Consider the following 24243-nt stretch of genomic DNA (forward strand, 5'->3'; position numbering starts at 1 on the left):
CTAAATACTTGGGGAAGGTCTGCCATGGTAGCAAAGTGGTTAGGGCGTTGTGCCGTTGAGCTTCGGGTCGGATGGAACCAGGATGGATCCCGACCGTGGGAGTCGTATTTTTATGGGCGCGAAATTCAAAAACAGACACGATTGCTTAGATTTAGGTGCACGTTAAAGAACCCCAGGGAGTCAAAAATATTTTAGAGTCCCCAACTCCTCCGTGTCTGCTAATGAGGTCGAGGTTTTGTTACGCACGACTCCAGAGGTGGAATTCACTAAGCAGCGCTGTTCGTACGCAATTTCTTAGCTCCAAAACGTTCTTACGCTGAGACAAGGGTGCAGCCGAAGTGGCAGTGCATTTAACTTACGGCGTCGTAGAGGAGCGAGGAGGAAGCAGAGCACGGATTAAACGACAATGAATGAAAGAAGTGCGGTTAACTGATATCATATTGGCACATCATGCATATATAGTTGAGGCTATGTATACTTGCACCAAATCACTGCGCACCCCCCATACGACAGCTTCTTTTTTTGAGCGCCTGCTGCAGCACCGACAAGAGTAACCGCTTTCACCCGTTCACCACACAGCCGTCAAAAGAATTACAGTGGAAGTGTTACGCATTCTTCTCACATTTCTCCGAGAAACGGGGCTGATGGACTCACGGTGACACATTTGGCGCAGAAAAAGACGCTCAGGCGGAACAATTGCCGGCCGGGTCTGCCAGGCTAACCCTGCCTGTATATACAAGGTGTCCCAGGTAACCTGAGCCAAACCTTCACAATATGCAAATGCCACATAGCTGGAAAGAACCACGATAATGTGGTTTGCCATCGCTTGGCGATACTCGGGCGATTTTTCGCATACCGCCTAATTAGATAATGTTTATTAACGAGGTTCTATAATATTATAATTAGATAAAAAGTGTCAATGAAAATATTCCATAGCAACATGAACTCACGATACAGCTTTCTGCTGCTCAATACGCGCTACATAAGTGTTTTCCGAGAGTAAAAGAAGCCCGGAAATACAAGCAAAATTGCCGCACGACCCTGGGCGCTCGAGTCACCTTGCGTGTATTTGCGGGCTTTTTCACGCTCGAAAAAAACTGTTATGTTGCACGTATTGAACAGCAGAAAGCTGTACCGGGAGTATTCTTCATCTAGCTCTGTAATTGTCTCATTGACATTCTTCATGTAATTATAATATTCGAGAAGTTCAACAATTAATACTAAATATGCAATTAGGCGGAATCCAAAGAATTATGTATCGCCAAGCGACGACAAACATTACATTGGTTCTTTCCAGCTACAAGGCATTTGCATGTTTTTAAAGTGTGGCTAAATTTACGTGGGACATAATCTATAGATAATGTATACATCACCACCACCACCGCCGCCGTATACTACAAAGCGACTAAATGTCCTTATTTCGATACTAGTTACTGAAATGAAAAAAGCTCCGTAATACATAGTTGCTATGGTCTCAAGGCAGGAGCCACAGCACATGTACACGTACGTTCACCGGTATGGTATGTGGTCGCGCTGCACACGGTTGCACCCGCCATGGCTGCTTAGTGACTATGGTGTTGGGCTGCTAAGCACGAGGTCGCGAATCCCGGCCACGGTGGTCGGATTTCGATAGGGGCAAAATGCGAAAACACCCGTGCACTTAGATTTAGGTGCACGGTAAAGAACTCCAGGTGGTCCAAATTTCCAGAGTCCACCCCTATGGCGTGCCCCATAATCAAATCGTGGTTTTGGCATGCAAAACCACATTTTTTTTTTCACACGGCTGCACGTGCGGTTCTAATGCCATGCATAGGCTCAGTGTCATTTTCCTCGGCAGCTTAACCGTCTGAGGTGCTGGTCGACGATGCCGTCGAGCACCAACCGACCACGAAACACGCGTTCCCTTCGCATTGTATCACTGTAGGGTGCACGGAGAACTATTTACAGCCCTAAAGATGTCCGACGATTACGATATCGCCTAATGCAAAATTGGAGCGCAACATTATAGGTGTTTTCATTTCGCGATATACTAAGAACCAGAAATTGAGACCCATATCGCCGCACCAGCTGGTAGCGGGCCAGTGCCGTCAGGGCCTTTGCACAGGGGGGTGGGGGGGGGGGGGAGGGCATTATGGGAACGCTGGCATTTTTACCTCCACAGGTCTGGCCCGGCTCTAGCACCTTTGTGCCCTTTATGCAATGAGAGTGAACATCTTAAACGCTTGTTTTTGACACGCCGCAGTTTCGTTAGTGAACGGAAAAGATTTTTAGGGGAACCCTTCCAAAAGCTCGGCTCGAATTTGCCACTTCCTGCAGTTCTTTCCATTGGGGCATACCTTACTGGGTTACAGCCACAGGAACGTTTGTGAAGCCCTCTGCATCTTTCTGCGTGAGACAAAAAGAATCGTATGCTAGAATTCTTCTTAATAATTAATATGCTTAGTAATCTTAGATAATTGGTTATTAATATCTGTAACGGTAGACAGTTTAAATCCAATCTGCAGGATACTTATTTCATTTCACCCTAATTTACTCAAAAAAATTGATAACAAGTTCTTCACCGCGCGATTCATGGCCGATCCCCCAGAGTGGGTTGCGCCACCTGACTAGGCAACAACACGAACAAGAATTTGGTACCAAAATCACCGCACTGACTGGCAGTGGGCCAGTGCTTTTACCGCCTTCGCAGAGGTCGCAGAGAGAGGGTCAGTATGGGAACGCTACCATGATGATCACCATCGGAGCCAGCTGTGAAAGAAGACGACGACGAAGGCTCGAGCTGTAGCACAAGCGTGTTCGCGGGGTTAAACTTGACCGTTGTCAGGGACAGGCACTACATGTCTATTACCTACCACCCAAAAAAGTGTCATGACGAGCATTAAAATTCAGGCGATAACGCGCATACAGAAACATAGCCTATCAGAAATTAAGCAGGAGTTCGCCGCACATCATTAATGTTGCTGCCTTCCACAGCAGCGCACGCTCTATACAATTCCGCACTGAAATAGTTCAATGCACTCTGAGATGACAAATCAGAGCGCGCCACAAAGATATAAGCACGCGCCAACAGCGCGTTCCAGCGCTTACCGGCGTCACCTGTAGCCGCGCAGACAGACATAATTATGTTCCTAAGACTGCTACACTCATATCGTAGAAATGTCTTCTTAAGTCGTCATCTGCGACGGCTGTTCAGGTTTCGTGAAACGACTTGCGCTTACTTTTTGGCGGAAGTTCGCACCAGCGCTACCTTTACATGTACGCATATTTTCGACTACAGCGCTTGTCTTTGCAGCGGCGGACATGGCAAGCTTCCTGATCTTACGGACAGTTCTAGCTTTGTGAATACGCTTCTTCTGTAACATATTTCTTATGCCAAAATTTTCTCGCGAGTTCGCTTAGTGTTCGCCCGAGAATTTTATTTTTTAGAGCACGGCTACTTCAGGAAAGAAATAAAAGTAAAAAGGAAAAACATTAACCTTCAATTGTCTTTCATATTAGAGCAAAATTACTACTGCGAAGACGCCATGATTGGCGAGGCTTCTGAGGCTATTCGAAGGGGGCTGCGAGACAAAACTTCAGATATGAGACAGTGGTAAAGGGAATAATCCACAACGACGTCGAATTTCCCACAATGACAGCGCTTACATTAACAAACCATGTCAATCTCGAGTTTTGCGTTATCGAAATGTGAACGCCGCTGTACACATATCTTACACACGCCTAATTTGAATGTCGTTCAATATAAAATCACTATATATATATATATGTGTGTGTGTGTGTGTGTGTGTGTGTGTGTGTGTGTGTGTGTGTGTGCACACAGCCTTCCATATATATGAACTTATTATTACTTGAATGCTTATGACAATAAATGTGTAAATGCATTATATCGGAGTAACCTTTGTTCTTCAGAGCAGGCTCTACATATCTATACCTATTATCTGCAACATGCTTCCACACACCCAAAACCAGAGCCATGATAAAGTAAGGATATCGCAGATACTTAAAGGACAGTACCATTTGTCGGTTTGTGGAACACTATTCCAGATAATAGTTACACCTGCTTTTTTTAAATCAGCTAGGCAATAAGACCCATTGTACGATACATTGCGCATTGCCTTCAACATTTTTTCGAAGTTCAGAGGGAGTTTACTACGCAAAACTTTCATTCTTGGTGTAAAGTACGCTTCATGTCTAACTGCAACGAAGTGGTTTATTCATTTTCTTCTCATCCGCTTTGGAGGAATTTGACACAAAGTTGATCTAGACCTCCGTGTCGTCACAAATGGCTGAAAGCAACCTTGAGGTTTGTTTCAAAATCACTGACATTGCGTGAAAATAGCGGACGCGAGAACGACATGGCAATTTACTACACGCAGTGTCCTTTGATATCTGCGTTTAGGCGATGAAATGCAATTTTTACCATAGCAACCACGAGGCGACGCAGCGTACATAGCAACCACATACATGGAGACGCAGCGTTTGGTACGTAACCGTGGTATTTAAATTTAAAATTTTCTTTTTCACCTTTGTAACATAACCGTAGGCAATAAAAGCGACCGTGAAGAGCGATTATGCCTCATAGCTGTATTCCGGTCTCAGGAGGATATGTACACGCGTAGGTACTATAGAGTAATAGCGAATAACTCTCTTTGCCTGTTTCGCCCATTTTCTTGTTCTTCTTCTTCTGACCACACACTGGCTCTTTCCCACTATTGGCGATTGGTCGAGAAGCAGGCGGTTTCACGTGTGCAATTACTAGATTGTATTGAAAATAAAATTTGCATTACGGAGCATCGGTTAAAGAAAGATGAATTCAGAAATTATAAAAAAAAGTATTCTTAAAGATTTAAACATAAAATAATTCAACACCGACAAATTAAATACAAGAAATGATTGACAATTATGAAATGTTCGTCGTTCGGCGCGGGTGGTCGATGGTCGGGGGGTCGCACTCGACAAGAATACATACCTTCGTTGGTTCGTCCATTCGCTCGTTGGTTCATTCGCATGTTTGTTCGTGTCTTTGGTTGGTTCGCACGGCTTATTCGCTTGAGTTGACGATCCTCAACAGCCTTTGGATTGGATTGGATTTCCTTCTTCGTATAACTTCTCTTTCTTTTCTTCACTTTGTCCCTACTACAGCCGGATTCCTGGCCACTACACTGCGGTAAATGTCTGCAGCGGACTACACACCGAGCGCTACACGTATCGCCTGGTGTGTGTCTCCCTTATTCGTGTACGTGTTTCTTAGGATCAGGCTTAGTGTAAACCAACAAGCCCGATTTCCCGTTCTATTAAGTTTTATATGACCACAAAGCTGACAATCACACTCACAAAAAAGAACATGCGCCTGTTCATGCTCTACTTCCCGGTTCACTACTTATTCCACTGAAACTATTTCTCGAAGTCCTTTGATAACGTAACTTTAAATCTGTTCTACAGTAATGCCTCTTTCATATTTTACTTCCTTTGGTCTGACTGCTCGCTCGCATTCTTTTCTATTTTTTTTTTCTTATGCTGGTCTTTATCATTGTCCTTACTTTTTCCCTTTCGCGGTTTTGAATAAGAGTTTACTCTATACTACCTCTTGCCGCCCGATTCCTGGGCTATCCTTCTTAGCCGGCACGTGCCATAAATGTTGATTATCATCAGCAGCAACAGCAGCGGAATTCCCGAGCTCGAGCCAGGCGCCACGCGAACATTCGGCCATCTCGGTATTATTCGAGGAGCAGGCACTTGGCAGGCAAAGCCGTTGAGTTCTCTTTGCCGAAATGGCGTTTCGCATCTTCGTCGGCTGCTGCATTTTCGGCGTGGGATGGTACGCGGTGGACAAGGTGCGGCCCGGGCTGCTCCCGCAAATTAACGTGGCCGGCAGGATCGCAGCCCTCCGCAGTTCAGCGGTCCCTGCAATCGAGGACAAGGAAGGGAAGGACACAAAGGACACCGCCATCAAGGCAAGCCGACAGTTTGAAACCGCGAGCGCTGTCCAGTTGGAAGCGAACGCGAGCCTTTTGAGACAGAGCCTGGAAGCGATGACTCGCATGTAATACGTGCCCGGCTACCGATGTTCACAAAAATTCTCCGCAGGGAACCGGCGTTGGTGAATCCGGCTCAGCGACTCAAGGCCTCGAGGCACCTGCCGGTGATCTTGGAGTGGAATCTTTGGAGAACATTGATGACAACGCTGGTAAGCGTTTACTATCCAAGCGGACTCAGTAAAGGCCAAAAAATAATTTCTCAATCATTTTGGTGTCGCTCAAAGGAAAAAAAGAGACTTCAGAATATGTTTTGTGTGGCACCCCATACGTAGAAAATTATTACACTTTCCAAACCGGTGTAAGTAGTGCTCACTGAAACCGCAATTTAGTGCGGCAATACAAAACAAATAGTTATCAAGCAAAAACAATGTACCACGTAATTCATGGCGCACCTGTGGTGTGTTTTGGTAGCAAATAGTAATGAATGTCGTCTTTACGCTATCTGGAAGTACATAGCGCAAAATAGTGCTTTTGTGGCTCATAATAAAAAGCCCGAGCACCACGGCTTCTTTGACATCGCACTGGAAGATGTTTATTACTTTTATTGATAAACTACCACTGTCTGAGACTGCACTGCCTGATAATGAACTGTTTCAGATTTCCTTTCACCTTTAGTTCCTCTTATGGAGCGTAGGAAGAGCACAGTGACCTGTTACATTTGAATATAGCTTTCCTTAATGCTAGCATTGAACACGAAAGGCAGTGCGTGAGCTAAGGAGAAAAGCTGGTCTTCGGCCTTCAAAAGACTACGTAAGCGATTATCTCTTTTCTGTGTCTTTTCCTTCGTTTCTTAGCCTTGAATGCACTGAAATATTTCACGCAGCACTCATCCTTACAGAGGATTCTTTACCGCACTCAAGTTCAAATAAATAGCCGATGACTTGGCCGAATAGGCTGCAACAAACATCCCTCGGCATAAAATATAGAAAGATGATTGACAGCAAGTGACAAATGGCTCTGTGTAAATCCTAGCTACAGCTTCCACCACGATCTGGGAGATACTCATGATATAATTAACGCAAACCAAGTCGTACGGAAATCAGGTGTAGCGTTTAGTTGTGCAATACGAAAAAAGAGTAGCTGCTATGACATCAATGACAACATTCTACTTGCATTGAGCTTTCACCAATCCGTTGAAAAGTTATCATGCCTCGTTCTTAAGAGTATTAAGTAACAAATCAATTGCTTTACAACACAGCACACTGTACTTGGAGAGACACCTCTGCGAAGAGAAAAAAAATGTTTGGGCTCATCCCTCTTCTTCGAAAACAACTTCACACTCTGCATTTTTTTTTTTGTTACACTTACCAAAGATCAAGTTTTTACTCGACCCGCTTTAGCTTCCAAATACACAAGGCATTCTCAAGGCCAATGCACTCTTTTAATTTTTATTCTTATTTAGGTGTGCGAAAATATCCTTATTTTCTTTCCCAAGAAGCATTACTTCTCGTAGCAAGAAACAATGTAGTAGTACTCCGAACATATTTCTAGCGCAAGGTAAAGTTTATCAGGTTCAAATAGAATTGTTCGGAATACTCCTGACTAAATTATTATGGCTGGTGCAATCGAACTACATTTGAACGTCCCGAAACTGGATGAGGCTCATTGGCACCCTGTTTTCTTTGCGATTCCTTTCTGGTGGCAGCGCGCGTGTGGTCGAGGGCGCGAACCATTCTTTCCGAACGCATGATGGACGCACTGGTGTCCACTGAGTTGCAACATCTTGTCCGAACCACCTGGGCAGCTGTGCAAGACAGGAAGTGGGTGCCAGACATTGGCTACGACAAGGCATGCCTCCTGCTGGCGTCAATACTGTGCCTCATCATTGCAACGTAGGTTTTCGCCGTGCTCTTTTTTCATCATCCTGAATAACGCTTGGCAGGTTGTTGTCTACCATTGATTGATTGATTGATTGACTGATTGATTGATTGATTGATTGATTGATTGATTGATTGATTGATTGATTGATTGATTGATTGATTGATTGATTGTGGATAGATAGATAGATAGATAGATAGATAGATAGATAGATAGATAGATAGATAGATAGATAGATAGATAGATAGATAGATAGATAGATAGATAGATAGATAGATAGATAGATAGATAGATAGATAGATAGATAGATAGATAGATAGATAGATAGATAGATAGATAGATAGATAGATAGATAGATAGAAAAAGTCCGTCCGTCTTTCTGCATGATGGGCTGGGGGATTCAAAATGACGCGTGCGTCAGTCACCCGCCGGTTATCCAAATAGGCAGTGGTGGCCCGAATCACCTATTATGTGGGGATGACCTCGATAGGGGTAGAAGCACTTTACTAGCGTGTAGGTCGCATAATGGCCGCACACCTGACCGGTAGGTGACCGGTCGGTGTCCGGCGGCCACTTTAGTCTCCATTCCAGGGCCGCGGCACGTGATCTACAACAAGGCCCACTGTGGTTGGACAAGGGGCATTCAGAGACTATTTCAGTAATCTATTGGAACCCCTTTTGAGATGAGAACCCGCACATGCAGCCAAGCACCAGGCGGGGTGCATCTGCACTTCAAAAAAAAATATGCGGAAACAATGCACTTTTTCGAACCCATTTGAAGCGAACCTTTCGGGAAGCGGGTAAAGCAATGCTCTCAATTCGCTCATTTCATTCCAGCCTTTCTGACTTGAATAAAATTGGCACGAGGGCATAAGCTGTAGCACGCCTGTGCTACGCAGTGCAACAACTCTTGTATTTATTCTTACTTATTGTAAATGTACCGCCCACGTCTTTGGCAGTCACACATTGTGGGTATGTGCCATATGGAAAGCATCATCATCATGAACATGTGCCGAACATCTCCAGGAGATAGTTGGCGTTGGCAAAGATGTGCCGCCCGCTTCTTGTCCAACCACCCATTTGTGAGTATGTGTCGTGGTATGGAGATCATCATCAACAGGAGTTGATTATACTGATGAGTGAGCTAGCATTGCCACTATAGATGTATACGTGCGATTCTGGCCAATTGGTTATAGCATCAGGCTTAGACTTAGGCCACGGGGTATGCTCCCAAATACATACATGGTGGTGTCAAAAAGTTCCGAGGCCACCTTTTTTTTGTAAAAAGGCATATGTTTAAGTGCAACCAAATACTGTCGCCTATGAAATAGCTCCCTTCTGCAGCAATAAAACACTCCCAGGGTTCTTGCCACTTCGCGAATGTGTCCGTCTTTCTGGAATGTGATGTCTTTCTGCAAGGACTCGAGCACACTATGGTGAGTCGAGCTTGATCAGGACAATTTGTCCCGTATGGCTACTTTCAAGTTTCGTCTTCGATGTTAAAATTAAATTATTGGGTTTTATGTGTAAAAACCATGATATGATTGAGGCACGCTGTATTGAGGGACTCCGGAAACTTGGACAGCCTGGGGCTCTTTAACCTGCCCCAAAATCTAAGCGAACTGATGTTGTCGCATTTCGCCTCCATCTAAATGCGGCCGCCGTGGCCGTCATTCGATACCGCGATCTCGAGATTAGCAGCTCCACACCATAGCCACTAAGCAACCACGGCGGGTGACCTTAATGTGGCTAAGAAAGGGAAATAAGCGCAAACAAAATCTGACAAGTAGTATCGAAACGATGTTATTTTTGCGAGTAGCTCACATGTGCGGAGTGATCTGTGTCAAGGTGTATCGTCGTCATGCAGCATGCAGCTTATTGCCCACCCCTCACCGGGCCGGCTTCCCCCAGACGCCCTGAAACTTGGCAGTGAAACTTGCTCTTCATAGTCTGGGCCATTCGGTACGAATTCCCTACGCACAACAGCGTGACTGCCTCCCCAAAAAAACGCACAAGAACCATTCTCTTTGTCGGGCTGCGGAAATGTCTATGCCCTTTTTGCGGTGGTGCAAACGTTGTCCTTTTTCACGGCGACATCAATTGCTTCGTCTCGGGGTTGTGCTCGTATATGTAAGTTAGGTCATTGCTCGGTAAGTTACTTGCCGAGCAATGACCCTCAACGTGAGATAGGTGATTCGTAAGGATTCGCATGCTTATTTCGCTCTCTCAAAATGAATAAGAACCCAGCTGAAGGGTCGCCATTTAGACACGATTCCTTAAATAAAGTCCGCATCGTAAAAAGGTGTTCTACTTGTAACAGTAACAAAGACCCCGGGACGTATTTGGAATTTGGCAGGAGCTCTTGGAGTGCTATATTGCTGTACAAGGAGACCATTTAGAAGGTGGAAGTGTTTATGTGCATATGGGTTAATTCATTTCTCGAAGTTATGGTACAAGCACTAACTTTTTTTAATGTGCCGCTAGTTTGTAAGCTAGCTTTCATCGCAAAAGGACAGGCTGAATAAATACAGAATAACAGTCACATATTAGAAATATTTTGTTAAATAAAGAGTGACCAATATTAAACCAATTAATACAAGTGTGCATTAGAGCACTTGTAATATCACATTAGACACATGATACGAAATGTTTTTATGTGTCTTTAATTATAGTTGGATCTCGAATGAGGAGCTGGGCACACGTCGTGCTTGACTTTTTATTCCCTTACACAGTTCGAAACGTGTCGAAACCCGCCAGTCTCACATATTCGCAGCAACTGCTTGTCAGCATGTCATTCATAATGAACAGTTGAACACTGCATACTTAGACAGGTCACTACAAATCTACAAGGCCAGCGGCACGGCTTTCACCGAGCCAGTGCGTAAATAACGAAGAAATTGTGTGCCAATAAAGAAGACTCTTTGACGTTTACAGGAGGTTTGCACGAATTACTGAATGTCGTGCTTAGGCGAACAGCTGAAACGGCTCCAGTTACACCACGTGGTACAATAAACTTGGCGAAGTTGATGAATTGCTGCGGTGGAAAAACTATCGCCACCAAAGCTTTAGCATAATTAAGGGAAATGCAATGCTCTCTTAGGCTGCTTGTTCTTGTGAACCAAGAACTCTCACTTCTCGGTTGGCCAATAAAGCAGTAAACTCGGGCAGCACATAACGTTATGAAGTTTAGCCAACCGTAACAGCCAGAGACAGCGAGAAAAAACATAGTAAGGAACGAACAAACAAAAAAGAACGGCCAAAAGGAAGCAATGCCAGGAGCAAGGAATGGTATCACCTTTCCCGCATTTAATTTGCTTCTCGGTAACTTTACATTCACATAAAGTTAGAAGGACCAACGCAATTGTAATATCAAAAGACCGAACTCACATCCTTCACAAATACCGCAGGATGATCTGTCCGATGACTTCAAGAACTCCGCTAGCAGCGCCACTTGCAAAAATTCTGCATTGCCCTGTAAATGAGCACGCTTTCCCAAAAACATGCCATTTTACTCCGAGTACAGGCACCGCTGATCAATGAGCTAGTGAGGTAACGGCCACTTGCAAGTTAAATCGTTGAAACATAATGTTGCTCGTGGACACAACCTTCTTTTTCTATAGAAACCCCGTACGCGCGGACACGGTCGCGCAGGCGTCACCACGCTTATATAGACGCATACCTTGAAATGTTCGCACTTGTTTGTGCCACTGCTCCAATAAAGTAGTTTCGCAGGTGAAGCAAGGCTCCATGAGAAGGTCAAAGAGTCTGACGGCCTCGTACTGTTGGCTTAGCCGGAACGTTAAACATGGCAGCTTGGACGAAGCCCATGATGCTGTGAATTTTCAGCTGTCCTACGTAAATAAGTAAATACCTACAAAAAGAGAAACTACTCTTTGACATATTTTGCTTCAAAGCAGTTTGATTCACATGAATATCATCTTCGGTCCAGATAAAATATAGGCAAAGCAGTTATAGCTGGAACCTATGTGAAAGAAGACTAGGAGTGTAACACCAGCAAGAAGGTCGAACGAAGGAAGAGCCCATGCGCAAGGACCTTCTGTCTACATAGGTTAAACTGCGTAACTTGAGCTTTTTATAACTGTTTCACTTACTCGATCGAACGTATGTGCAACAAAAACAATAGAGAGTTTTAGTATAGCGTAAAATCCTTGCGTTAGCGTTAGCGTGCGACGCAACGCTAATGCAAAGAAAGACTGCACTGCGCGGCACAAGGTAGTGTTTTAGAATAGCGGAACGGAGAAAAGCGTTAACGTTAACGCAAACAAATACAGCGCCATCTAGATGTAAAAACACAAAGTACTGGAAAGCCAAATCCACACGAAATGTCGAGCTTATCCAATGCCGAATCCGCAAGTGTGTCCCGAAGTCAAGCTTATCAAAAGCCACAGTCGCTGCGTTAATTACGCATGTAGGTGTTTGGTTTGAGCGTTGTTTTGTCGAGAGTCGCGAAACACACCGATTAATCTTGGCATGCCGCGATCGAGTGCTCTGTGGGACCCATATTACGTGTCCTTTTTAAGTTGGGATGACATAGACGCCCTCATGCTTCGGGAATGAGAGCGACCGCGCAGGTTATACGTGTCCTCAAGATCCACTCAACGTCGAAGCTATACCGGAGGGGACGTTTCGCCGGCAATTTCGCTTCCAGAAAGCAGATTTCCCGCTTCTTTCGAATTTTTTGCAGCGGACGCCCACCTTGACTTCCATCCGAATGGGTTCAAGGCGAAAACCTCCTTCACGAGGTTCATATCGTCGTCGTTGGTAAAACGCACACGCATTGTGACCACAGCACCGACCACACTACTGTGTTTTGCCGCGGAAAACATGACATGCATCGGCTTCACATGCGGCTTTGCAGGAAGTGAACGAGCGTAATACACTTGGTCGCCATCTCGAGGCGGATACAGCAAACATGAGCAAACATTAGCAAACCCTCTAGTTAAGCCTACTGCCCGGCTAATCGAGGACGTATATCGCAAACAACGCCTATTTGTCACCTGTGCGCCGCTGCCGAAGCATCATCACACAAATCTAGGGCGAACACGAGCATTAGTGGGGAAGGATAGAGCCTAGCAGTGCAGGCAGACGACTCGATAGATCCGAAGCGGGCTGCTCTCACTTCGACTGGCGCCGCCATCTTGCCGTACGTAAGGCTCCCCTTGCGTGCGTTAGCGTTCAACGTTAAATCCTGAAAACAGCGTACGTACGTAAGAGCTCCAGCAGCGTTTACGTATAGCGCATGCGCAGTGTGGTGCACGCAACGCTAACGCTAACGCTAACTCTTTGCGTTTGCTGCTTTACGCTATACTAAAACTGTAATAAGTCAATCAATCAATCAATCAACCTATCCATTCGTACATTTCGTCAACACATAATACCTACAGAGGGGTCTTAGGCCAGTTGAGTGTTACATTTAAGTATTCTTTTATTACTTGCGTTGCTCATTCAAGCGAATGAAAAATATTGGCCCAGGTGGTGTTGTAAAAGTGGCCCAAAGAAAACCACAAGCAATGCCGACACATTGCCAGCGAACCCCATTCATGGCATGGCTGTCGACTGGAAATCCAACTTCAGCATGTCCGATATGGCTCGTCTAAACATTCACGGTTATCGACATGAAGGCGGCTACATCTACCCGAGAGGTGAGCACAACGGTCACTACAAAAGTTAATTAGCTCCCCCAATATTTACCTTGACGTAAAGGGTTTTTCGGAATGGCCTTCGTCTGGGAGACTGTTTCATTATAGCGATCAACCCTTAACTGGGCAATCGTTGCTCACACGCGGTACTCACCTAAAATATTCAAACAAAACAGGAATATTTAGCAATAACTGAGTCCTTTACAAATATAAAACAGTATATGTCTACTTCTGTAACCTGAGAATCCAGCCTCATTTTCTAGTGGAGGCATCGATTTCTATACACTCTGAATCTCGTTCCACATAACTGCCACAAGGTAAATGAACGTCGGTGAAAATGGGTTACATTTTAGAGGTGAAAATAATGTGGCACAAATCTTCCTGAGCGACGCCTCTTCCTTAAGGTGGTTGAGCTGCTGTGTCGTCATTATTCCGTCTCGTTTTTTGTTTTTTTTATCACGCTATTCTTCGTCAGTAGGCGATACCAACTCACCCAGCATTTTGTACTTCTTGCCAATGTTACCGTACATTACTGATAAGAACTTTCCGCGAAATTTTAGTAAGCGGGACATCCCCATCTCGCTCCTTACAAGTTTAACCAAGTGTAACTTTCGTATGAGCGGAACGTCCATCAGCGTCGGCTCTTCGGTGAAGAAGATTGTTTCTGCTGCTGTGTAGCTCATTTAGTTGCTTTCCAGATCGGTTCCACTGCGCAAGTGGAATATATTTGCAAAAATGCTACACTTAATGTATTGAAGCTATGTGGAGCGAGATGAAGCGAGTAGTTCGACCGCTGTTCAACACTCTATATGAAATAGTTGCAACATGAATAAAGTGCTCATATCTTTTTTCTCTCTCACTCTTTTCCATTTGACCTCAGGAATAGCAGCCGCCCAGTTGTCGAAGGAAGATGCGGCGGCCGCGGTGATTCAGCGCTGGGCGCGCACGGAGTTCAAGCGCTGGCTTCTAGACCGCACGTCGTCCCGGTCCAGCATCGACACTCCGCCGCCGAACAGTCAGTGCTGGATCGATGAAGACTACGGCGCCGTTGTCAACACGCTGCTCGAAGATTCCAGTGTGAGCGCCGACGCTCTGGGACCTCCAGGAGGCGAGCGTTGCTCCGACAACGAGATTCCCTCCGAGAAGCGCGTCTCGGAGAAAAAATACGAAGGTGGCGATGACGCAGAATCGCGTCCGGATATTCGGTGCCGCAGGGGGCTCTCGCTTTCCTCTGCGAAGCTCTCCAAGGCTGTACTGAGGCTGAAGTCGCCCGCAGTCCAGCACGCTGCGAAGGGCCCGGCATCCACGCCACCTTGAACTTAGTGGCCGCGTGGTAGAAATTTTAGGTCTTTTTACTGGTCAATTAAGGGGCCACAGAGGAACAAAATTCTGGCAACTAAAATATGACCTATCAGTTAAAACGGAACACTTGTCCTCTTTTTGTGCGTATGTGTGAGCGTATGTGTGCGTGCGTGCATATGCGCGTATAAGGAGGTTCGCAGGGGGTGGTTACTTTGCCTCATACACTGAAGTACATTCTGATTTTCTACCCTTGTTTGAAGAAAGTTCAACACGCTGCAAAATGGAAACTGGTTCACCGGTGCATCGAGAAAAGAATTGGCGTGAAGAAATTCTGCCAAAGAGTGCAGTTGTTGAGGCAAACCCTCTTGTCGATATGGCTTCAGCCTGAGGTTTTTCTTGTTGAGCCCGTATTTATCGTGCAGCCTCATTTCTCGTGCGCGCTGGCATCCTTTCTTGCATAATTCGAGATGTCTGCTCTAGTGTCTATTATCCCATCCATGCCTGATGGGACTGTGTAGCGTACGAGCCGGCTTGTAGAAAGTATTCCGGTTCTGTTTTACAGGCTGAATAAGTTTATATGTGGCGGGCACACCTTTTCGGCACGGAACTGATTACTTGGTTCGTTATATGCGCTAATGATATTGTTGCAAGAAGAAAGCAGGCCCACGGGTGTAAAATGTAGATTTACAACTGGTGTATATGACGTTCAGGCAACTGCCAGACTTCGTCTTCCTCTAGTCTAAATCAACTTCTTCCTTCCCTTCACCGTAACATCACCCTCCCGGCGGGGTAGCTCCGTCCCGGTGCAAGTTATAGAGCCTCACTTATTGGGGGGACATAGAGCTTGAGCCTGGTGACGTGGAAGGAAGGAAGGAAATCAACTTTATTCAGGTCCTGCAGGCCACGAGAGCTTTGGGCTCTCGTGGAGTGGGCGTACAGACATTGACGTCTTTAGACAACATCGCTGGTGACGTTGGGAGGCACTGAAGGCTGACCGACTGGGGCGATCTCATATGTTACGTCGGACAGTTGGCATAAGATCTGGTACCGACCAGAATAGCGGGAAAGGAGTTTTTCCGACAAGCCGACGCGACGTGAAGGCGCCCAGAGAAGGACAAGGGAACCAGGTGAAAAATTGTGGTCTTGGTGCCAAGGTCGTAGCGTCGCTTTTGAGAAGCTTGCGAGACTGTGAGGCGATGACGGGCGACATCTCGGGCCTGGGCGGCTAAGTCAATAGCATCGCGAGCGTAACCAGTGCTGGGTGATTGTACTGCGGAAGGTAGCAACGTGTCAGAGGGCAAGGTGGGGTCGCGGCCATACAAAAGGTAAAATGGTGAAAATCCGGCAGTGTCGTGACGGGACGAGTTGTATGCGAAAGTGATGTATGGTAAAGCGACATCCAAGTCGCGGTTATCGTCGGAAACCTACATGGCCAGCTTTCCAGTTAGTGTGCGGTTGAGTCGCTCGGTGAGGCCGTTCATTTGAGGGTGGTACGCGGTAGCAATCTGGTGTTCTGTAGAACAGGAGCGGAGCAGATCATGGACGACCTTCGATAGAAAGTAGCGGCCGTGATCGGTCAGCAACTGGCGAGGGGCGCCGTGGTGCAGGATGACAGAAGTCGGCGACATCTGTAGTGCAGCTGGTTGGCAGCGCTTGTGCGATGGCATATCTCGTGGCATAATTGGTCGCTACAGCAATCCATTTGTTTCCTTTGATAGAAATTGGAAAGGTGCCAACGAGGTCGAGGCCCACACGGAAGAAGGGTTCTGTAGGGATGTCAATTGGTTGAAGCAAACCAGCGGGAGGCATCGCAGGCGTCTTCCGTCGCTGACGCAGGTCGCAAGAAGCGACATAACAGCACATAGAGCGATAAATGCCGAGCCAGAAGAAGCGGCGCCGCAGACGGTTGTAAGTACGAGTGATGCCCAGATGTCCAACAGCAAGAGTGTCGGGAAGTTGCTGGGGCACGGCGAGTCGAAGGTGCTTGGGAACGACTAGGAGGAGCTCTGGGCCATCAGGATGAACTCTACGATGGTATAACGTTGCATCGCGCAAGGTGAACATACGGAGGGACGGGTCATTGGGCGAGGAGCTTAGGCGTGCCATAAGTGTTCGAAGAACAGGATCTTTGCGATGCTCGTCGCTAATATGGAGGAAGCCGTAACAATATATTATAAACTCTGGCTCTTAGAAACGGGTTTGTCGCAACTGGGTCTCAATCAAGCGAGAGGGCGCCTGTGTAGATATCGTGTGCTGTGATCCTCGTGGTTCCTCAAGCGAGGCGTTCGAAACCCCATGCAGCGCCTGCCACCGCCCCTTATAACAGGCGCTGCGACCAGAGGCTCAACATTTCAACGACAGCCTCTTGTAGCGCTAGCTGTCACCAGGGAAGAACGCGAAAACGCTCCCCTTACCACTGCGCCACCATGCGGTACAGAACGGCACTACCCTGACAGCGGTACCGCTATACTGTCATACGATGCGCTTGCGCGTTGTCGCACGGGCTCTGTCTTGAAAGCAATCTGCTTTGGGGGCTCAGTCACGGCCGCGGGATAAAACAAGAGCAGTGGTGTTCTAAGTGGGCCGACAGCTCGTAGCTTTGCGTGCGCTGTGTTCTCACCGCTCAGTCTGGGTCGAAGCGATAGGCAGCACGAAGGTGACTTCACTCGCTGCTGCTGCCGCGATTCCTCACGCCAGCGTTTTGACAGCGGGTGTCCACGGTCATCAAGTTTGTTGTCTTCATGCTTGCGTGTGAGCGCTGGCACCATGCTAGGCAATTTAGATACTAAGCGCATGTTTACAACGGGGCCTTCTGCTCCGGTAGCTGCTGTGTAAGGCGCAGCCGCACAAGCCCTCTCTTATATACGATCTGCGATGCAGACAATGTAAGCGTCCAGGCGCACCGAGGGCCGATAGCATCGTCATTGCTATAGTACCCGTGGGCTTCCGCGTCACCTGTGTTCACGAACTGAAACGGTTTTATTCCTTTCACCTCAACGAATAACAATTTACTGCAAATTATTTCCTGTGGCTCGATTCCGAGCCTAAGGTGCAACGTACAGCTAAGGTGGATAACCTTAGTTGGCACTTGTCATAAATGCGAACCATCATCATCATCATATTCATGGCCGAGCTCGAGCTAGGCGCCACGCGAAGAACATACGGCCATCTCGGTATTATTTGACGAGCAGGCACTTGGCAAGCAAAGCCGCCGAGTTCTACATACCTAAATGGCGCTCCGCTTGGCCGGCTGCTGCATTTTTGGTGAGGGATGGTACGCGGTGGGCAGAATGGTACCCGGCCTCCTCCCCCAAATCTAGGTTATCGGCACTATCTCAATAATCATCCGCACTTCAGGAGCCTCTGCTATCGAGGACAAGAAGGGCAAGGACCCAAAGGACGCCGCCATCGAGGCAAGCCGACATTCTGAAACCGCGAACGCTGTCCAGTAAGAAGCGAACGCGAGCCTTTTCGGGCAAGCCTGGGAGTGATGACTCACGTGTAATACGTGCGCGGCTAATGATGTTCACAAAAATTATCCGCAGGGCGCCGGCGCTGGGGAATCCGGCTCAGCGACACAAGGCCACGAGGCACCTGCGTTGATCGTGGAGTGGGATCTTTCCACAACATTAATGCCATCGCTGGTAGGCGTTTACTAACGGACCGGTCTCAGTATAAGGCAAAAATAATTGCATGAGCACTTTGGTTTCACTAAAAGGATAGACTGCAAGATATGTAGTTTTCTGTTGCACACATGAAAAAAATTATTACACTTCCCGCGCTTGCTAAGGACAGAAGTGTTTCTTCGGCCTTCAAAGGTCTATGTAGGCGATCACGCTTTTTTGTGTTTCCTTGGTTTCTTAGCCTTACTTGCACTGAACTGTTTGAAACAGCTCGCATTGTTATCCGGGATTCCTTACCGCAGTCCAATTCCAATTATATAACCAGCAGACTTCCCGGCCGAATATGCTACATCAAACAACCCTCCGGCATAAAATATAGAAAGAATATTGGCGGGAAGTGAAAAATTGTTCTGTTGAAATCGTAGTTGCATGTTTCAGCTCGACCTTAGATATACAACGTATATAGTTAACGCGAACCGAGTCATACGGAAATCAGGTGAAGCTTTTAATTATTGTGAAACGCTAAACGGAGGGTGCTGCAACGCCATCAACCACAACATTTCACTTCAATTGTGCTTTTTCTTATTCGCTGTAAAATTGCCATGCCGTGTTGTTCTTACGACTATTCAGTAACAAGTGAATTTCTTTACAGGAGAGCGCACTGTAGTTGGAGAGGTCACATTTGCGAAGAGAACGATAATTTTTTTTTTTCTATGGACATAGCTCTTGTTTCAAAACAACTTCGCCCTTTGTATTTTCAAGCGAAGCTTGTTTTGGCTAACAAGTTTCAGTGGCGTTTCACAGGGCGTTGTATACTATGCCTTTCCGAACAGTAGTACCCTGCCAGCGGTACCACCATACTGTCCCATGGATGAGCTGCGCGGGGTCGCGCGGGCTTTAGATTGAAAGCGATCTACTTTGGGTGTAGGTGGCCCGGCGGCCCCTAGCTTTACGTGCGATGTCTTCTCACCCCCTGCTTTGGGTTGAAGCGATAGATAACATGAAGGTCACTTCGCTCAGTGATGCTGCCGCGATTCCTCAGGCCAGCGTTTTGGCAGCGAGTGTCCACGGTCATCGAGTGTGAAGTGTTCATGTTGGCCTGTGCCTCCTGGCACCATGCTTGGTAATTCAGATAGCCAGCGAATGTTTACAACAGGACCTTCTACTCCGGTGGCTGGGGCGTATAGCGCGCCCGCGCAAGGCCCGTCTTGCGCACGATCCGCCATGCGGACAGAGTAGGCGTCTATGCGCTCCGAGGGCCGATGGGGTCGTGTGCGCTGTAGCACCCATACGCTTGCGCGTCACCCGCTTTCGCAAAGTGAACCGTAACTAAATTTTTATTTAAATGTGTAAAAATAGGTTGGCTTATTTCCTGTAGGACATTACCGTTTGCAATACCCTCGTGAAATTTCGCCTGGCCAAAACGATACGCAAGGTTATGGTACTCTGAAATATTTCTGCCACAAGAGAAAATTAATGACATACATACGGGTTGGTTCCCTATACTACTAATTTCATTTACCTTGCTTCTGTAATCGAAGTAGATACAGACGTTCTCATATTGGAGAAGACTCAGTGGCACTCTGTTTACGTTTTCTTTCTAGTGGCAGTGCGCGCTTGGTTAAGGGCACTAGCTATTCTGCCTTAGCACATGTTGGGCACACTGGGGTCCATTGACTTGCAACGCTGATCTCCAAGCCGCTTTGACAGCTGTGCAAGATGTGCAGTGGGTGTCAGACGTTTCCTACGACAAGGGATGCCTGCTGTGGGCGTCCATACTGTGCTTCGGCATTGCAACGTAGGTTTCCTCCATGGTGCTTTTTGGCGATCGTCAAACACGATAGATTTGTTACCCAGCATTGATTGATTGATGGAGTGATTGATTGATTGATTGATTGATTGATTGATTGATTGATTGATATCGCTTCTCCATCTATCGGCTAAGATCAAAGCGTAGATAGATAGATTGATGGATTGATTGATTGATTGATTGATTGATTGATTGATTGATTGATTGATTGATTGATTGATATCGTTTCTCCATCTATCGGCTAAGATCAAAGCGTACGTAGATAGATAGATAGATAGATAGATAGATAGATAGATAGATAAATAGATAGATTGAATGATATCGCTTTCTTCATTTATCGGCTAAGATCAAAGCGTAGATAGATTGATTGATTGATTAAATGATTGATATCGCTTCTCCATCTATCGGCTAAGATCAAAGCGTAGATAGATAGATTGATTGATTAAATGATTGATATCGCTTATCCATCTATCGGCTAAGATCAAAGCGTAGATAGATAGATAGATTGATTGATTCATTGATTCATTGATTGATTGATATCGATTCTTCATCTATCGGCTAAGATCAAAGCGTAGATAGATAGATTAATTCATTGATATCGCTTCTCCATCTATCGGTTAAGATCAAAGCGTAGATAGATTGATTGATTGATTGGTATCACTTCTCCATCTATCGGCTGAGATCAAAGCGTAGATAGATAGATAGATAGATAGATAGATAGATAGATAGATAGATAGATAGATAGATAGATAGATAGATAGATAGATAGATAGATTGATTGATTGATTGATTGATTGATATCGCTTATTCATTTATCGGCTAAGATCAAAGCGTAGATAGATAGATTGATTGATTAAATGATTGATATCGCTTCTCCATCTATCGGCTAAGATCAAAGCATAGATAGATAGATAGATTGATTGATTGATTGATTCATTGATTCATTCATTCATTCATTCATCCATTCATTCATTCATTCATTGATGTCGATTCTCCATGTATCGGCTAAGATCAAAGCGTAGATAGATAGATAGATTGATTCATTGATATCGCTTCTCCATCTATCAGCTAAGATCAAAGCGTAGATAGATAGATTGATTGATTGATTGATTGATTGACTGATTGATTGATTGATTGATTGATTGATTGATTGATTGATTGATATCACTTCTCCATCTATCGGCTGAGATCAAGGCGTAGATAGATAGATAGATAGATAGATAGATAGATAGATAGATAGATAGATAGATAGATAGATAGATAGATAGATAGATAGATAGATAGATAGATAGATAGATAGATAGATAGATAGATAGATAGATAGATAGATAGATAGATAGATAGATAGATAGATAGATAGATAGATAGATAGATAGATAGATAGATAGATAGATAGGTGGGTGGGTGGGTGGTTGGATTCATCCATCCATACGTCTTTCTGCAGGATGGCCTGGAAAATGAAATATGACGCATCCTCCGGTCACCTCCTGTTATCCACGTAGGCACTGGTGTCCCAAAACACATATTATGTGGGTACTTGCGTTCCAGAGCACCTATTATCTGGGAATTCCCTCGCCACTATGCCAGGAATCTCTCAAGACCCCCTTTTGAGAGGAGTACCATCACATGTAGCCGGGCACAAGGCGGTGGCCGCAGACAGCTACTTTCAGGTGATAGGGTGCCGCAAACAGCTACTTTCAACTTAGTTCTTCAAGTACAGTAAACATGCAACAGCTTCTGTGAAGACGCGTTTCACTTTCCTGTTCTACCGATTCCTGTGAAAGAGGTATCAACCATGCTTTTTCAATTTATCACAGGATTAGAAGGCACCCAGTTGTCGAGGGAAGATGCGGCAGCAGCAGTGATTCAGCGCTAGGCGCGCACCGAGTTCAAGCGCTGGCGTCTACACCGCACGTCGTCTCGGTCCAGCATCGACACTCCGCCCCCGAACAACCAGCGCTGTATCGACCAAGACTATAGCGCCGTATTACGCACGGTGCTCGAAAATGCCAGTGCGAGCGCCTACTCACTGGGGGCTCCAGGAGGGTAGCGTTCCTCCGGCAAACGAGCGTCCCTACGAGAAACGCCCCTCGGAAAGGAAATCCGAGGGCACCGATGACGCAGAATCGCATCCAGCTATTCGATGCCGAAAGAGGCCCTCACTTTCCTCTGCGAAGCTTTCCAATGCTGTCCTGAGGCTGAAGTCACTCGAAGTCCAGCGTACTGCAATGGGCCCGCCATCCACGCCACCTTGAACTCAATGGCCGTATGGTAGAGCTTTTAGGTCTTATAACTGGTCGGTAAAGGGGCCTCAGAAGACCAATATTCTGATAACAAAATGTGCCGTGTCAGTTAAAACGGACCACTTGTCCTCTTTTTGGGCGTATGTGTGTGTATGCGTGTGTGTACATGCGTGCGTGCATGCGTCAGTGCGTGCGTATAAGTTTAGCAGGGGGTGGTTACTTTGCCTTATGCACTGAAGTACATTCTGATTTTATACCCTTGCGTTGAAGAAAGTTCAACACACTGCAAAATTGAAACCAAAGAATAGGTTCACCGGAGGATTGTGAAAAGAATGGGCGTGAACAAATGCTGCCAAAGAGTGCAGTTCTTGTCCTGACGGAGGCAAGCCCTCTTGTCGATATGGCTTCAGCCTGCAGCTGTCGTTGTTCAGCCAATGTTGGTCATGCTTTCATGTTTTATGCGTACATGCCGACCTTTCTTGCACAATTCCAGATGTCGGCTCCAGTGTCTAATACCCTATACCTTCCTTTCATGGCTGATGGGGCTGTGTAGCGTAAGCAAGCTTGTAGAAAACATTCAGGTTCTGGTTTAGAGGCTGAATAAGATTATATATGGCGTGCACACCTTTTCGGTACGGAAAGGTTTAGCCGGTTCGTTATATGCGCGATATTATGAACTCTCTTATAAATTGATGCATCTCAACTCGGTCTTAAGCGCGGGAGCACCTGTGTAGATATCATGTCCTATGATCCTCGTGCTTTAGGGTTTAGTGGGAGAAGGGATAAGCCGTTGCAAATCGCGACTTGGCAACTTGAAAAAATGTTTTTACACTCAAGTGTAACTGGGCAGCTCGTGAAATCGGTGGTCTATGCCTCAAGCCACGAAGCAAGCGAACGAGGAAGGCGCCTGGGCCTACGTGCCGGCTATGCTTTGTCTGTGAATTTCGTCCGCACGTCTAATGCGCGCTGACACCATTCTAGGTAATTTATATACAAAGCAAATGCTTACAACGGGGCATTTTACTCCGGCGGCTGCTGCGTATATGGCGCGGCAGAGCGAGCTCCGTGTTGAATGCGATCTGCAACGCTGACAGTACAGGCGTCTAGGCACACAGAGGGCCGAGAGAGAGAGAGAGAGAGAGAGAGAGAGAGAGAGAGAGAGAGAGAGAGAGGGCTCTTTATTAGAAAAACAGAGAATTTTGCCGGCGCGTATATAACCGCTGGCATGCTACTCTGTATAGGGATGGGCAATGGGATTAAAAGATTCCAGAAGAGAGTGGGAGAAAAAGAGCATAAAAATAACAGAGGTATAACAGAGGGCCGATAGTGTTATCTTCGCCATAGCATCCATACGCTTGCGTGTCATGCGCATTCACGAAGTGAAACGTCCCTATAATTTATTTCCTTACCCCTGTTCGAATAATAATTTACTGCATAATACCTCCTAACTCTCAATTCCTAGCTTATCCACCTTACTTGGTACGTGCCATAAATCTGGACCATCATCATCAGCAGCAGCAGCAGCTTCTTCATCCCCGAGCTCGAGCCAGGTGCCACGCGAAAAACATTCGGTCATCTCGGTATTATTTGACTCGCACGCACCTGGCAGACACAGCCGCCGAGTTCTACGTGCCTCAAATGGCGCTTCGGATTTTCGCCGGCTTCTGCGTTTTCGGTGTGGGATGGTACGCGGTGGACAAAGTGGCACCCGGGTGGCTCCCGCAAATCGATGTTGCCAGCAGAATCACA

At 46.2% G+C, this 24243-nt stretch overlaps 1 protein-coding gene across 1 annotated transcript; it reads left to right on the forward strand.

Moving 5' to 3' along the window:
* Positions 1-4964: 4964 nt before the first annotated feature.
* LOC126528040 (uncharacterized) lies at positions 4965-14973 on the forward strand. Its single transcript, XM_050175893.3, has 4 exons — positions 4965-6187; positions 7684-7870; positions 13350-13519; positions 14397-14973. Exons 2-4 carry the CDS (start codon positions 7725-7727, stop codon positions 14831-14833), a joined length of 753 nt encoding a protein of 250 aa, XP_050031850.1. The 5' UTR covers positions 4965-6187; positions 7684-7724; the 3' UTR covers positions 14834-14973.
* Positions 14974-24243: the final 9270 nt, after the last annotated feature.

This window comes from Dermacentor andersoni, chromosome 9 (assembly GCF_023375885.2).
Source record: "Dermacentor andersoni chromosome 9, qqDerAnde1_hic_scaffold, whole genome shotgun sequence".
In the NCBI taxonomy this organism is placed as follows: domain Eukaryota; kingdom Metazoa; phylum Arthropoda; class Arachnida; order Ixodida; family Ixodidae; genus Dermacentor; species Dermacentor andersoni.